Genomic DNA, 15,857 nt, shown 5'->3' with positions numbered 1-15,857 from the left:
CAAATATAAGAAGGCTAAAATAGCTGGGAAGTATGACAATTTAAAAGTTCCAGACAAGTTAATGATGGGATTGAAGGAACTAGAGAATGTGGTGCAAGGGAACAATAAGACACAACAGAACAAGAAATAATAAGAACCATGATTTAGAAGTGTATGGAGAACAATCCCATTTACAGAAAGTTCTAAATGTGTTCCCACCTTGCCAAGGGATGGTTTATATATATACACAGAATTAGTGACACAGGGAATTAGAAAAAATTGCTTACAATAACCTTATAAGGAAATTAAAGGATATCAAACAATGGATGTTGAGCATCTCAGATAGAGGAGGTAATATTGTGCTCTGGTTACTCAATTTGTATATGGAAGATGCATACAAACAATTAAACGATAACATGTGCAACATGAAGACTAAAAATCAAGTGGCAAATAGAGTCAAGAAAGACTACCACGCTCTTCCGCCTGTCTGTCCCGCGAGCGAGGCAGGCAGTCCAACCCGCCTTCCTTCTCCGTTCCCGATCTGTGGAGAATCCACCGTCATCCGCCAAAATGGTGAACTTCACCGTAGACCAGATCCGGGCCATCATGGACAAGAAGGCTAACATCCGAAACATGTCGGTGATTGCACACGTGGACCATGGGAAATCCACACTCACTGACTCCCTTGTCAGCAAAGCTGGAATCATCGCTTCTGCAAGGGCAGGAGAGACTCGTTTTACAGACACCAGAAAGGACGAGCAAGAAAGATGCATCACAATCAAGTCAACCGCCATTTCTCTGTTTTATGCCCTGTCAGAAAATGACTTGGCTTTCATCAAGCAGTCTAAAGACGGTACTGGGTTTCTCATCAACCTGATCGACTCCCCAGGACACGTTGATTTCTCCTCTGAAGTCACAGCTGCCCTTCGTGTCACAGACGGAGCTTTGGTAGTCGTGGACTGTGTGTCTGGGGTGTGTGTACAGACTGAAACTGTCCTGCGTCAGGCCATCGCCGAGAGGATTAGACCAGTATTGATGATGAACAAAATGGACCGTGCTCTGCTCGAGCTGCAACTGGAAGCTGAGGAGCTGTATCAGACTTTCCAGCGCATTGTGGAGAACGTCAACGTTATCATTTCCACTTATGGCGAAGGGGAAGCTGGCCCTATGGGCAACATCATGATTGATCCAGTGCTTGGCACTGTCGGCTTCGGTTCTGGCCTGCACGGGTGGTCCTTCACCTTGAAACAGTTTGCAGAGATGTATGTCACAAAGTTCGCCGCGAAGGGTGATGCCCAGCTTGGTGCCCCAGAGCGTGCCAAGAAGGTCGAAGATATGATGAAGAAACTTTGGGGAGACAGGTATTTTGACCCTGCAAACGGCAAGTTCAGCAAGACTGCAACCAACGCAGATGGAAAGAAACTGCCGAGGACCTTCTGCCAGCTGGTGCTGGACCCCATCTTCAAGGTGTTTGATGCCATCATGAACTTCAAGAAAGATGAGACCGCCAAACTCATCGAGAAACTGGAGATCAAGCTGGACAGTGAAGACAAGGACAAGGACGGCAAGCAGCTGCTGAAGGCGGTCATGAGGCGCTGGCTGCCAGCCGGAGATGCCCTGCTCCAGATGATCACCATCCACCTGCCCTCCCCGGTAACTGCCCAGAAGTACCGCTGCGAGCTCCTGTATGAGGGCCCCCCCCGACGACGAGGCTGCAATGGGTATCAAGACCTGTGACCCCAAAGGCCCCCTGATGATGTACATCTCCAAAATGGTGCCCACCACGGACAAGGGTCGCTTCTATGCTTTCGGACGAGTCTTCTCTGGTGTGGTGTCCACTGGCCTGAAGGTCCGAATCATGGGGCCCAACTACACCCCCGGCAAGAAGGAAGACTTGTACCTGAAGCCCATCCAGAGGACCATTCTTATGATGGGGCGCTACGTGGAGCCCATCGAGGACGTGCCTTGCGGAAACATCGTGGGTCTTGTCGGCGTGGACCAGTACCTGGTGAAGACTGGCACCATCACCACCTTCGAGCACGCCCACAACCTGAGGGTGATGAAGTTCAGCGTCAGCCCTGTCGTGCGCGTGGCTGTGGAGGCCAAGAACCCTGCGGACCTGCCCAAGTTGGTGGAAGGGCTGAAGCGCCTGGCCAAGTCTGACCCTATGGTGCAGTGCATCATTGAGGAGTCCGGGGAGCACATCATTGCCGGCGCCGGGGAGCTGCATCTGGAGATCTGCCTGAAGGATCTGGAGGAGGATCACGCCTGCATCCCCATCAAGAAATCCGACCCCGTGGTGTCCTACCGCGAGACGGTGGCCGAAGAGTCCAGCGTGCTCTGCCTCTCCAAGTCACCCAACAAGCACAACCGCCTGTACATGAAGGCGCGCCCCTTCCCAGACGGGCTGGCCGAGGACATCGACAAGGGGGACGTGGCTGCCCGCCAGGAGCTGAAGACCCGTGCCCGCTACTTGGCAGAGAAGTATGAGTGGGACGTCACCGAAGCCCGAAAGATCTGGTGCTTCGGTCCCGACGGCACCGGGCCCAACATCCTCGCCGACGTCACCAAAGGAGTGCAGTACCTGAACGAAATCAAGGACAGCGTTGTGGCCGGATTCCAGTGGGCCACCAAGGAGGGTGCTCTGTGTGAGGAGAACATGCGTGCTGTTCGCTTCGATGTCCACGATGTGACCCTGCACACTGATGCTATCCACAGAGGTGGCGGCCAGATCATTCCCACAGCCAGGAGGTGCCTCTACGCCTGTGTCCTTACTGCACAGCCCAGGCTCATGGAACCCATTTATCTGGTGGAAATTCAGTGTCCCGAGCAAGTGGTTGGCGGAATCTACGGTGTCTTGAACAGGAAGCGTGGCCATGTGTTTGAAGAATCCCAGGTGATGGGCACCCCAATCTTCGTGGTCAAGGCGTACCTGCCTGTAAACGAGTCTTTTGGTTTTACAGCAGACTTGAGGTCTAACACAGGCGGTCAAGCTTTCCCCCAGTGCGTGTTCGATCACTGGCAGATTCTGCCTGGTGACCCGTTTGATGCTGCTGCCCGCCCAGCCCAGGTTGTGGCTGAGACACGTAAACGCAAGGGACTTAAGGAGGGAATCCCAGCACTGGACAACTTCCTGGACAAATTGTAGAACAGCAGCGGTCCTCCCAGCACCAACCAAACCAACTGTCATTGGACTCTTGAAGATGTAGCCATGGTAACGTGGGGAGCTGGCGCATTGTTAGACTGCAGTGACATCTCTTTGCCTTGCACTTGAAGCAGAGCAACTTGATCTCCAGAGTACATTCGTATTCAGCCTTATAGGTTTATCTGTGTTGCACATTATTTTTAGGGGCTCCACGCGGTGCCGTTAACTAAAACATTTCCACTTAACCACACGACCAAGTCGCTTGGTTCATATTTATTTGCGACTCAAAGAAACACAGGTGCTTTTTAGGAAGGAACCCTTTAGGAGGGATGAGGCCTATGAGGCAGTAATTCTGTCAGTTGGCCCTCAAGATGCTATGCCAGTTGGCTATAAAGGTTTGCAGGTACAGGGACTCCTGGTTTCTTTGGGGCGGGAGAGCTCGTTGGGGGCAGAAAGTTGGAAGGCAGGATCTTGTGCAGTGTGGTTGTCAGCATGAACATCAAATGTGTTAGTGCCATTTAACCAATAAATCTGATCTGAATTCTCGAAAAAAAAAAAAAGAAAGACTACCACAGTGAATTAATAGAATGGCGGAATGAAGGTTTATTAACACAAGAGGAATGCATGTTTTTACGGTAGAACTATCCCAAGAAGCCAATATTTAATGTAATTCCTGAAATAAATAAATATATGCTAAAACTTCCAGGAGGACCAATTATATCTGCAATTGATAATCTATTTGAGAACTGTTCAAAATATATGAATTATATTTTGAAGGATTATGTAAGAAACGTACCATCTTATGTCCAGGACACGGTGGGCTTTCTGATAGAGTATTTGATATACCATGGGAGAAGGAGTATCTATTAATGTCATTAGTCGTGAGCTCATTATACACCAGCGTAAAAAATTATGATGGACTACGAGACATGGAACATTTGTGAGTGCAAAACCTCTAGCATTGTTAAAACATACTCAAAGGCTGATTAGGATGTCTAAGTGGTGCCTTAAAAATAATAGTTTTTTGTGATAAAGTGGTATAAAAGCCATTATGAGGAATAGCAATGTGTACTTGCTTTGTACCCAACTATGTGAATTTGCATATGGGGTGGTGGGAGTAGCAGGAGCACCAGGTTGAATATGAGGATGATTGGAATAACCAGGTGATTTTTTTTTGACTAGGTATTTGGCCGTTCTCTTTGTTATATGCAAGGGGTTGGAACACAGTGTTCAAGAGTTTCTGACAAAAATCAACTGTAAAAATTTTAATTTACATCTTACTAGCTCCATACTAAGTAAGGAATTCATGTTCCTAGATTTAAAAGTGTACATCAGAAACAAAAAACTAGAGACTACAATATTCAGGAAATCAACAACAGGAAATAAAATTTTACATGCAAGTAGTTTACATCCAAGAAATCTGATAACTAATATACCGCTTGATGAAGCTTTTAGAGTGCAAAGACATTAGAGTAATTATAAAGAATTTGAAAAGGCACAATTGGAAATGGCTTTGCGTTTTTAAGAAAGGGAATACAAGGAATACATGGAAAAAACATTTGAAAAAGTAAGTAATAGCAAAAGGGAAGTTGTGCTGCTTGGAGGGGGAAAACACAAGAAGGGGGAAAGTGAATTGCAGCTTAGATTCATTACAACTTCAGCAGAAAGGAAGAAGCCATTATTAAATTAATGAGTAAACACTGGCATTTGGGATAAAATGATCCTATATTAAGCACATTGTTTTCACGTAAACTAGAGTTCATGTTCAGAAGAGCAAGATCAAAGAGTGATGAATTAGTAGGAAGCAGCCCAGAAAACACTTCTAATGAAAATTGGTTATGGGGCTGTCAAGGATTCTGTAAATGCAGTAAATGCAAGTCATGTCAGTATTGAGTTAATAAAACTCAATACAATTCACCATTTAATAAACTCCTGCTAAAAATTAGAGGAGTACCTGTAGAACAGATTATGCAGTCTATGCAGTATTGTATTCATTTGTGTTACAATATGTAGGTAACACAACACATCAGGTACATAAACTAGTGTTACAACACATCAGAGCAATAATAAATAAGGATAAGTCATACCCAGTGGCTAGACATTTTGCTGAGAAGCATGAGCATAATAATAAGGCTTTAAAATACTTCTTGTTTGACTCCATACCTGGAAATATCTGAGATAGCAATAGAGAAAAACAACTGAGAAGGCTGGAGTCAACCTATATTGTAAAATTAGACAGTGAGACTCCATCTGGATTAAATATGAAGGAGGAGTTATATACACATTTGTAATACATGTGCCAATTAATTTATTGCTGTAGGGGATATTTTGTAGGCTGACATTGTTCCTATTAGACAATTGCGTTTATGTTAGACTTTTTGATGCTATTTTGTTTTTATCACAAGATGCAATGTCAATTGGAGAATCGATTCTCTCTCTTTAACTGCTATGGGGTTTAAGTCACACAAATCGCAGGATGTATATGTTGCTAATAGAAAATTGAGAAGGGTAAGAAGGAGTAGGGTGTCATATGAACTATGCGTTTATTAGTCCACTGGGGCAGGATTATCAACAGTACACATGTTAATTTGGTGTGCGATATTAAAGAAGTGTAAGCCCACTTGCGCATGAATAACAGCACAGTAAAAGAGAAGGGACCCGAAGCAAATCAGAAATTATGAATTACCATCACCATATGAATTAAAAGTCACATGCTAGCAAAGGAGTGAAAGAAAGGAAGAATGTAAATGCTATTAAAAAATTACCCAGTGTACATAAATTAGAAGGAATGAATGAATATATGAATGTTTTTGTTTATTTTCATGAAAAAGGTAAAGGACCTGATGAAATGCAAAAAAGTAGTCTGATTTATTTGAGCATGTGAGCACTTGAAACGCGACATTCAAAATGGCGACCCTCCTTATGTGAGCAAGGCCGGGGATCCGGCAAAAGACATCATGGCAACATCTTAATAAAAAACGTTGCAATTTGAACTGGCTTTGATATGCTGACGTCTGATAATGGGCAGGTGACCGGAGATGGTGGCTACATATATATGTGTGTAATTTAACATTATCAATGAAATAAAAATTAGCATTAAAACAAAAATGATGACAGCAGCACATTTAAAAAATGTAATAATAACCTAATATTAAAATATAGGAATGGTATAATGGTGGATGATATAATGGAAAACTAATGTTAAATTTACCTCGACGATTTAGTGACAGTCAATATAATGGAGGCGATATACAGCTCGGATGATATTGTGGAGGTCAGTTAGCAACATACAAATGGCAGCGGCTACATTCACCTGAACTCAATCTCTTTTAGATTCTCTTCAGACCATGTTGCTAGCACTCTCTGAGAGAACTAACTGTGCAGGTTCCTATCTCTCATATTTCACCAGCTGGTTCCTTTTAACTTTTTGCATGACCCAAGCACAAATTTCACTAAACCCTTTCATAGTTCCTTTATATCGCTTGGTATTTCACTGTTAGTAGTTTGCTTTATCCCGCAAGTCTTCAAATCCCCAATGTTATAATCGCCTGCAATTATCTCTTTGTACCAACTCAGTAGGGTGAGGGCACTGAGAGAAGGCAATTAACATTACAGAGCAAAACTAAGGACACAGATCGCTGGCACGTTTCTGCTACTCCAGAATGAACAGGAAGACTGAATAGTTCTGCTGCACCAATACACCGTAGATGGAAACATCACAAGTGAAACAAAAAAACGTATGTGTTGCTCTACACACATTTTATTAATGATACCTTGAATATGGGCAGTTGGAAGGTATAAAGTCTTCTTAGAAATGAAGGTCTCTAGTTGGCAGAGGTATGTACTTTGTCCAAGTGGGGATCCTTGCTTTTAGTCAGGATAAGGGAGTTGCAAACTTTAGATAACCCCTGCTCACCCCCTTGGTAGCTTGGCATGAGCAGACAGGCTTATCCCAAAGGCAATGTGTAAAGTATTTGCACCTAGAAACACAGTAACACAGTGAAAACATTACAAATAGACACCACACCAGTTTAAGAAGAATAAGAACTTTTATCTTTTATCTAAACCAAACAAGACCAAAATCACAAAAATCCAACATACACAATTCAAAATATGACTTTTAAAAGGATTACTGCAAAAATACAGCTCACAGAAACTTATTGCTCCAACTGGGGCTATTACAACAAAGTGAAAAGCACAAATCCAAAGAACGGCAATGTGTTAAGTATTTGCACCCAGAAACATAGCAACACAGTGAAAACACTACAAATGGACACAACACCTGTTTAGAAAAAAAAGGACCTTTATCTAAACCAAACAAAACCAAAACGACAAAAATCTAACATACACAATTCAAAATATGACTTTTAAAGGATTGCTGCATAAATACAACTCACAGAAACATATATCTCCAACACGGGATATTACAATGTAGTGACAAGCACAAGGCCAAAGAACAATGCCAAAGAAAAGTTATACGGGTCGGCCACAGAGTCACATGAACCGTCAAGTAACAGTACCTTCGAAAACAAAGCCAACGGACGGTGAACAGCGTTGTGGAAGTGAGGCGTCAATGGCCAAGGCAAGGCTGGCTCCTACCTGCCACAGGGGAGGAGAGGAGTTGAGTCCACGAGGAGGCGAAACCGGTCTGGCAGGGAAAGTGAGACAGCGTCTGCAGTGAGGCATTGTTTCCCTTCAGCAGTGCGGTGTCGATGAGTTGTTGATACAAACACTGGGGTCAGAGAGATTGATAACTTGCAGGCCTCGGAGCTGCAGTGCGTCGTGCTCTTCATGAGCAGTGCCCACGGCCTCAGTGCAGGTCGGAGCGTCACTGGCGGTGTCACTGACAGTGTTGTTTTTCTTAGGTTGCAGCACCAACCACACAATTCCAAGGGCCCAGGAACTGGAATTTTCACTCTTTGGCAATCAGGAGTCCAGCAGAGGAGTACAGGTGCTTTTTAGCAAGATGCAGGTGAAGTCTCCGTGTCCCTGAGATGTCAGAACAGAAGGCAAGCTCTACTTCAAACCCTTGGAGAATCTTATTAAGCAGGATACAACAGGAACGCAAAAGTACAGTCCTTTCCACTGCCCATACACAGAGGCAGCAACTGCAGGCCAACCCAGCAAAGCAACACACAGCAGAAGGGCCGTACTCCTCCTGACAGCTCTTCAGCTCTTCTTTTGGTAGGGTCCTCTTAGTCGAGGAGTAATCTAAAGTTCTGGGGTTTACGGTCTAATATTTATACCCCATTTTGTCTTTGAAGTCTTTGTGGCACGGGTCTCTGATCCCAGTCCAAACCAGTTCTGTCTTCTCTGGTCTAGCTTCACTACAGGAGGTGGAGATAGCATTGTTCAGAGCAGACACAGCCTATTCAGGTGCTAGCGAAAAATCCTCCCACCACTCTAAATGCAGACCATGTCTCTTCAGCCCAGCTATGTGTCACCCAGGAAAGGCAGGACACATCTCAATCCCCCTTGTGACTGTCTAGAGTGAATGCACATCCCCAGCTCATGTCACTCCAACAATATACTCTGAATGCACAAACAAGCAGAGGCACAAAGAATTGTCAAGTGAGAATATGCCCACTTTCTAAAAGTGGGATTTTCTAACACACAATTTAAAAACCACCTTTACCAAAATATGTGTTATTAAATTCTGAGTTCTGAGAGCCTTAACTACAAATCTCTAGCTGTTTCCAAATGAAAGTTACACATATTAAATGTTACAGTGCAGCTCCAATGGTAGCCTATCGGACAGCTAGCCTTTCAACAGAAAAAAACTAAATACACAGGGGCTTATTTACCAGCCCCTTGTGCCACCGGTGCGTTACATTTTGTGGTGCACCAGCGGCATATTTTGCTGACCCATATTTATAAGGGCAGGAAAAGTACAGTGGCTTTTCCTGAATATAACCCCTCTATACACAGCACTTTGCATGAAAGGGGCGTTCTGTGGGTGTTGCTGTGGGTGTTCCCACGCAACATCCATGGAACCTGACCCATTTCCGCATTTATGAAAAATTGTGAACCTGGAAATGCATCTGAATGCTTCGCCTCTCCAGGGTAGGCATAGGGAGGCGCAACAAGGAGAAATGTATTAATTTCTCCTTGGTTTGTTTCCTCTTTCTATGCGTGTTGACTTCTGTAGCACACATAGAACTAGGAAATCACCTCTTATGATTGTTTATGTGCAGGAGGGTGTCCCTTCCTGCACATAATCAATCATTAAAATTAATGACATTTTACAAGCACTATGTGTGCTAATGCAGCACACATAGAAGTAAAAAAACAAAATTTCTGAATGTTTATGTGCAGGAAGGTATCCCTTCCTGCACATAAACAATCATCCCTGTGATGCAGGCATCCTTGCGCCCTGGTGCAAGGGTGCCTGCATCAGTGCATGGCAGCTAATTGTGCGCCAGCACAGGGGAGAGCAAAGGGACCTGTCATATCCTCACAGATATGACGCATCCCTGGGCTTTGAAAGTTCTGCAGCGTGGCGCAGCCAAAGGGCTTGCCGTTCCGGGCTGAGCAACTTTCTTGTAAATTAGATCCACAGTATTTCACTAATATGTAACACACACCAGCATGTGTCCTACCTTTTACATACACTGCAACCAGCACATGGGGGGCCTGGTCCTACCTGAGGGTGCCTTACATGTAAGAAAAGGGGCAATATGGCAGTGAAAAACTGCATATGCAGAAACTACAGTGGTAGGTCTGGGACATATTTACAGGGCTATTCATGTGGGTGGCACGACCAGTGCTGCATGCTCACTAGTAGCATTTAATTTACTGCCCTGGCACATTCAGTGTACTTTACTAGGGACTTCTCAGTAAACCAAATATGCCAATCTTGAATAACCAACTAGAATCACAATTTACACAGAGACAATATGCACTTTAGCACTGATTAGCAGTAAAGGTGACCAAAGTCCTAAAGCCAACGAAAAATGGGTAAAAAACAGGAGGTCAAAAAGCAAAAAGTCTGGGGGAAATCTTGCAAAAAATTCCAGGTCTAATGAGGCTTTTTAGCTTCTTATATACCACAAGGTGAAGCCTAACTAGATTTCCAGCATACATGCCTCACTGCGAAAATCTACCTATCTCCATGAAGACGAGCAACTAAACGATTTAAACGCCTGATGGGTGGAGAAAACAGTGCCATGGCAAAGGGGTGTCAGACTGTATTACAAAGGGTAATAAAGTGGTAGGCCTGCTTTCAGTATGTGACAACAGCATCAGCATTAGAATGTTATCATTCTATTACCTTTCTAATTAGGGGTTTATAGGCATTTTAACCTGGATTTCAGATTCAGGAGATAAAAATAACAACACATACAGACCTTGTTTCATTCACGGTTATTGGAACACTATAACTGAATGAACAGTCAGATACATTGAAAAAATGTACATGAGAAATATATGTGATATAACATTCCCTTCCAGTTCCTCTAATTGGATACCACCACCCCAAAGACACTATAGCCATAACTTTTACTTATTAAAGGAAAATACCCCTTTGTTCAGGACCCTAGACAAAGCCCTCTTGACCTCCTTGTTTCGAATACTATAGACAAAGGGGTTGAGCAGGGAGCAGCCCATGGTGGGCAGCACACTGACAATGATGTCTTTATCGGGTAAATAGGCTGAGGCTGGACGGGTGTATGTGTACAAGAGTGGGGCGTAGGTCATAGCTACAACAGAGAGGTGGGAGAAGCAGGTGGAGAAGGCCTTGGATCTCCCTTCCTTTGAGTGCATTCTCCTGATGGTGAGGATGATGAGGATGTAAGAGATAAGGATGCAGAAGAAGGGGATCAGCAGGATCAGTGATGCCCCAGTCAAACGCAGTAGCTCATTGTGGGATGTGTCAGAGCAAGATAGCTTGAAGAGAGGTGACATGTCACAGAAGTAGTGCTGTATCTCATTGGATCCACAATAGGATTGTCGAGCTGACAGGATACTGCATGCTGCAGAGTATAGAGAGACAATGAACCAGGATCCAGCCACCAGTCGTACCTGGATTCTCTTACTCATCAGCAAGACATAATGCAGTGGTTTACTGATGGCAAGGTACCGATCAACGGCCATGATGGCCAACAGAAAGAGAGACATGTTCCCAAAGGAAATTAAGAAGTGGAGCTGCAGGAAGCATCCAGCAAAAGAGATGCTTTTTGTTTTTGAAAACACATTGGCCAGCAATTTGGGAGCAGTGCAGGTTGTCAGGCAGATGTCCATAAAAGACAAGATGCTGAGAAAGAAATACATAGGTGTGTGAAGCTGAGCTTCCACCCGAATGATGAAAATGATGGTCCAATTTGCCACTTGCGTTATCAAGTATATTGTTAGAAAAGTCACAAACAGAATGACCCTGTGTTCTGGAGGCTCTGAAAATCCAAGGAGGATGAATTCAGACACATCACTGTGGTTCCTCTTCTCCATTGGTCTAAAAGATTGTCCTTTTAGGGAAAAATGTTTTGAAGATTGAGATGTCAAACAGTCACACACATGCGACATTGCTTTTTACTACCTTAGATAAATGTGGCAGTATATCAGTGGCAGTAGCAGTATATAATTTATCTAATGGAGAAAACTAGAATAGGCTGACATTAAAAAGGAACAATAGCAGACAGTGAAACTGCCCACAGAAGTAGGGACAATTTTGAGACATGGTATAGAGGTAGGAGGATAAATAAGAATGGTGTATAAAGCACGCTGAGACTGTAACTGGTCGAAAAGCTAATATCTGATATACTGGAAGCAAGTGCGTTGATTTCAGTCATTGTGAGGCAGGGGAACAATGCTTACAAAGACTCTTACAATAGTCAGATCTCTGAACAAACATATTATGGTCTTGTTCAGAGAGGACATTGTTGATCTTCATCAGAAACAGAGAATGCAGGGAAGACCAACAAAGGCGGCCGTCTTGTTTTTGAACTTTACCATGGTGGATGTCAACCTTTGTCTACCTTTAGATATATCTATGTAGCGCACTTCACATGCTTGAATGACAAATACCACAACAAGCAGTGAGAGAACTGCTTTGCAATACCTGTTTCTTCGGCTGCAGCATGAGAACTTCTTGTCCCTTGAGAAGATTGTAAAACATATTTGATGGATTTGATAACTCTTGCAGAAATCAGGAATGAGTCACAACTCTTAGTTTACATTAGGACATTACTGTAGGTCTTCCTGCTCACTCGACATCAACATGTTTCAGCCTTCACTGCCTAAATGGCTGAGCAATTTTGTTTAGGACATATGGCCCTACCTGTCTACCACTTTCCTAATCCTGTTATGTGTATGTATATGTATGTAGGACTATTAGTAAAACAACTACTGCCAAGGATTATTGTTAGACCTGTCGGCCTTAGGGTGGCCTTCCTTTCCAATCTTTTACCTTCACCCCTCCTATGTTGCTGAATTTGTTTTTGTTGGCTCTAGGACTCGATGCACTTCACCACTGCTAACCAGTGCTAAAGTGCTTGTGCTCTCTCCCTGAAACATATTACAATTGGCTTACAACTGATCGGAATATTTCATTTACTTATAAGTCCCTAGTACTAGTGCAGCACTTAGTGTGCCACCCACTCAGGTAGCCCCTGAAAACCTTCCCAAGGCCTGCCATTGCATCCTAAATGCAGCTTTAAACTGCCAATTCTACTAGACAATATAATCCCCTTGTCAAACTTTAAACTCTCCTTTTATTGCATATATGTCACCACTGAGGTAGACCCTAGGCCTGCAATGTAATTAAAAGTTTGTATATGTAATATTAAGTTTTACCCGTCCTAGTAGTGCAAAACCTCCTACATTTGTTTTTCACTACTGTGAGTCCTACCTCTCCCATAGGATATCCTCTGTTTGATTTATAACAATTAATCATTGCTAACTTTTGATTGGAGACAGGTAGACTTTTCATATTTGGCGTCTGTTAAATTGTAATTAAATATCCTCTTTAATGGTAAAGTCAGATTTTAAGTAATAATTTTGACAAGGCCTAAGGTCATAGCCTCCAGGTGCACTACACTCAAGCACTCCGAAAGATTATTTCACATATTACTCTAAGTGATCAGATATAACAAATCAGTACATATACAATAAGACTTTAAGAGAAACCACAAATTTCCAAAGTGAATAACAAGAAAAGTAGTGTAAGCTGCTCAAAAAAATTCTTCTTTTATTGAGCACACTTGATGAGTCTCCCGTAGAGAACTTCATTCAATGATGCAGAGTTGCGAGCTTCTTGCAGATTATGAGAGAATCCCAATGCATTTCAGGCATCAAAACCTGCCGTTCTTTAGGGGGAATCTACAAGTAGATAAACATAATGTCTGGATACAACAGTACGAGCATAGAGAGAGCACAGGTCCAAAAACAAACAAATTGTGGACAACGGTAACCAGATGTAAAAGATAAACTCACAGGTCTTGAGATAAAGTGATGAAGAAAGAGAAAACAAGAAGGGAATCCACCACCTGATTCACCAAAACATGAATGATGATAAATGAACTACACAAATCTTTCAATATACACTTATGCTATGTGTCTAATGAAAAGAAAAGAAAAAATAATATGCAGCTTTGAATAGGGAAGTGTTCAGAAATTCCAAGTGACACCCCGTGTGGATCTGCTCATAAATTTCATGCAACGTATATAAAACGTGTCATGTCACAATACCTGGCAGCTCTGTCGCAACACAGATAGAACACGAACTGTGTCCCTTCCACACTACGAGAAGAAAAGACCAACGTCAGCATCCATGTGTGCTTAAACGTAAATGAAGCTAGTGAAAATACCGCAAAACGGAAATAAAGACTCACCATCAATCGAGCCACGAGACTCGGTGTCTCCCAATCCAAAAATGTCGAAAGCAAGCTAGTCAGCAAATAATCAGGTACATGAGACCTAGGCGCAAGGTGATAAATATAAACACATTTAACTGTGCTCAATCCAACTCTCAGAGTACACCGGCGAACTTTGACTACACAAGTGAATAAGTGCCTGGTTGCGCCGTATCTAACCAGTAAAATCGTTAGTCACGCCGTAAATCACACCAAACTTCAGCAAAGCGAGTCACGAAGTTTCACTGAGACACGGCAACATCAAATGCGATCTTGTAGCGAATCTCAACGCTAAAGCGTCACCCAGAAGTTATATAATCAACCAGCCTTAAAGGCACAGTGCTGGTGGCATGCAGTGTGAGCCCCGATGTCACTCAATAAAGTTACGAAAAAGTGATCAAGTATGATGTTAGATCTTGGCAGATTAGGTCCCACCATCACTTTTACATGGGATTCTTTGTCCCCCTAGAAGGTGTCCCGCCTGCTCTATTTAGATGCAGGTGGTCAATGGACGAAAGACCGTTGGAGTGCTGTTGTCTCTGCCAGATTCTTTCACCCACGTTGATGGCACCATAGGCAAAAGTGATTGTCGGAGGGAGGACAGCCAGTTTGTCTGCTGGGCCAATCACAATGTGCCTTCCTGCCGACCTATCTGTGGTGGGGAAGAGCCAGGCAGAGGAGAAGGCTAGCACAGAGAGACAGAAAATCCAGCTCCTCACAGATTAAGCCCTTTTAGAACCCCAGAGGCCTGCTAAAATGCTCCTAGAGGCTAGAGCTCACCACCAGGAACAAAACAAGGCAAAGATCTCGAAACTGGCCTAACAGGGCCGGAGATATTTATCTTTAAAGATTTGCATTGTTAAACTAGAAAAATGAGAGACCAAGCATGTGGCACCTTACCCAATCTCTGCCAACCCCGTGAGTCGGTGCATTTTTATTTATTTAATTGGGGAAAGGGGCATGCATGGACCCACCCTCACCAAGTCAACTCTTGGCCCTCAGCACTTCATCTCACTGGGAGAGGTTTTACATTGAAAGTACTTCTCGAGCTGGAGCTTTTGCCTTGGGCTCAGGAGTGTGGCGACCCCTTGTGGTTGTTTCCATGGCTGTATTAAGTGGCCGTAAGAGTGTAAAAGAACTACTCTAACAAATGTGTTTGTGCTTGTTTTGAATTATAGATACTTTACTGACAACTGTGTTAATGAATACTGCAAATACTTGTAATGATTATATTTGAGTAAGGTCAATATTGTGGCGACACCTTGACAAATCCAGTAGGACTGTCTTATATATTTATATATGAATGTGGTGACCCCTTGACAAAGCCAGTAGGCCTGCCTTATGTTTAATGACAACCCCTTGTATTGTGATATTTCATCTGGTATAGGAGGGGCGATTGCGATTATGGGGTTCAGGACTCACTAAGAGCATAATATGATATGAGGGTGCCACTTCCACCGATGTACATGTTTTGAATTTAATATGTATTTAGTAGCAAGTGTGTAGTAAAAGTACTTTTCCTTTGTTTAAAACAAAAGCACTGACTGGACGATAATTTATTGAGCATTGTTGTTGCATGCCAGCGAATGGAGATTATTAGCCCACACCACATTCCATAAGTACTCACTTCTTGGACTGCTGTGTTTGGATACCCTGATAGAGTCAATGTGATACAATGGGGTACTTGGTTCCAAGGAAAAAGACAATTGCAAACCTATTACTTATGCAGGACCGACAACCTTCGCTACTAATAACCCAATTTCTTACACATTATAGGCAATCCTCTCACAAGACAACAAACATTCTTTCAATATCCCATAATCTTCCATTAATTCGATACCTAACCGCAATCTTATCTCATTGTCACCATACATCATTGTTTCAAGTAC

General features: G+C 43.2%; 1 protein-coding gene and 1 pseudogene across 1 annotated transcript; one reads left to right on the top strand and one right to left on the bottom strand.

Moving 5' to 3' along the window:
- The first annotated feature begins 457 nt into the window (after positions 1-457).
- LOC146862188 (elongation factor 2 pseudogene) lies at positions 458-3,454 on the top strand (annotated as a pseudogene).
- A 7,167-nt stretch (positions 3,455-10,621) lies between these two features.
- Positions 10,622-11,566, bottom strand: LOC146862187 (olfactory receptor 1f45-like). Its single transcript, XM_085643234.1, has one exon. It carries the CDS (start codon positions 11,564-11,566, stop codon positions 10,622-10,624), a length of 945 nt encoding a protein of 314 aa, XP_085499360.1.
- Between the last annotated feature and the right edge of the window lie 4,291 nt (positions 11,567-15,857).

This window comes from Triturus cristatus, chromosome 2_2 (assembly GCF_964204655.1).
Source record: "Triturus cristatus chromosome 2_2, aTriCri1.1, whole genome shotgun sequence".
Taxonomy (NCBI): Eukaryota; Metazoa; Chordata; class Amphibia; order Caudata; family Salamandridae; genus Triturus; species Triturus cristatus.
The sequence above is the reverse complement of the archived record's forward strand: the minus strand, read 5'-3'. Positions and strand labels throughout refer to the sequence as shown.

What these genes read in the sequence shown, in the direction of transcription:
- LOC146862187 (XM_085643234.1), bottom strand. Translation starts at nt 11,566, where the DNA reads ATGGAGAAGAGGAACCACAGTGATGTGTCTGAATTCATCCTCCTTGGA.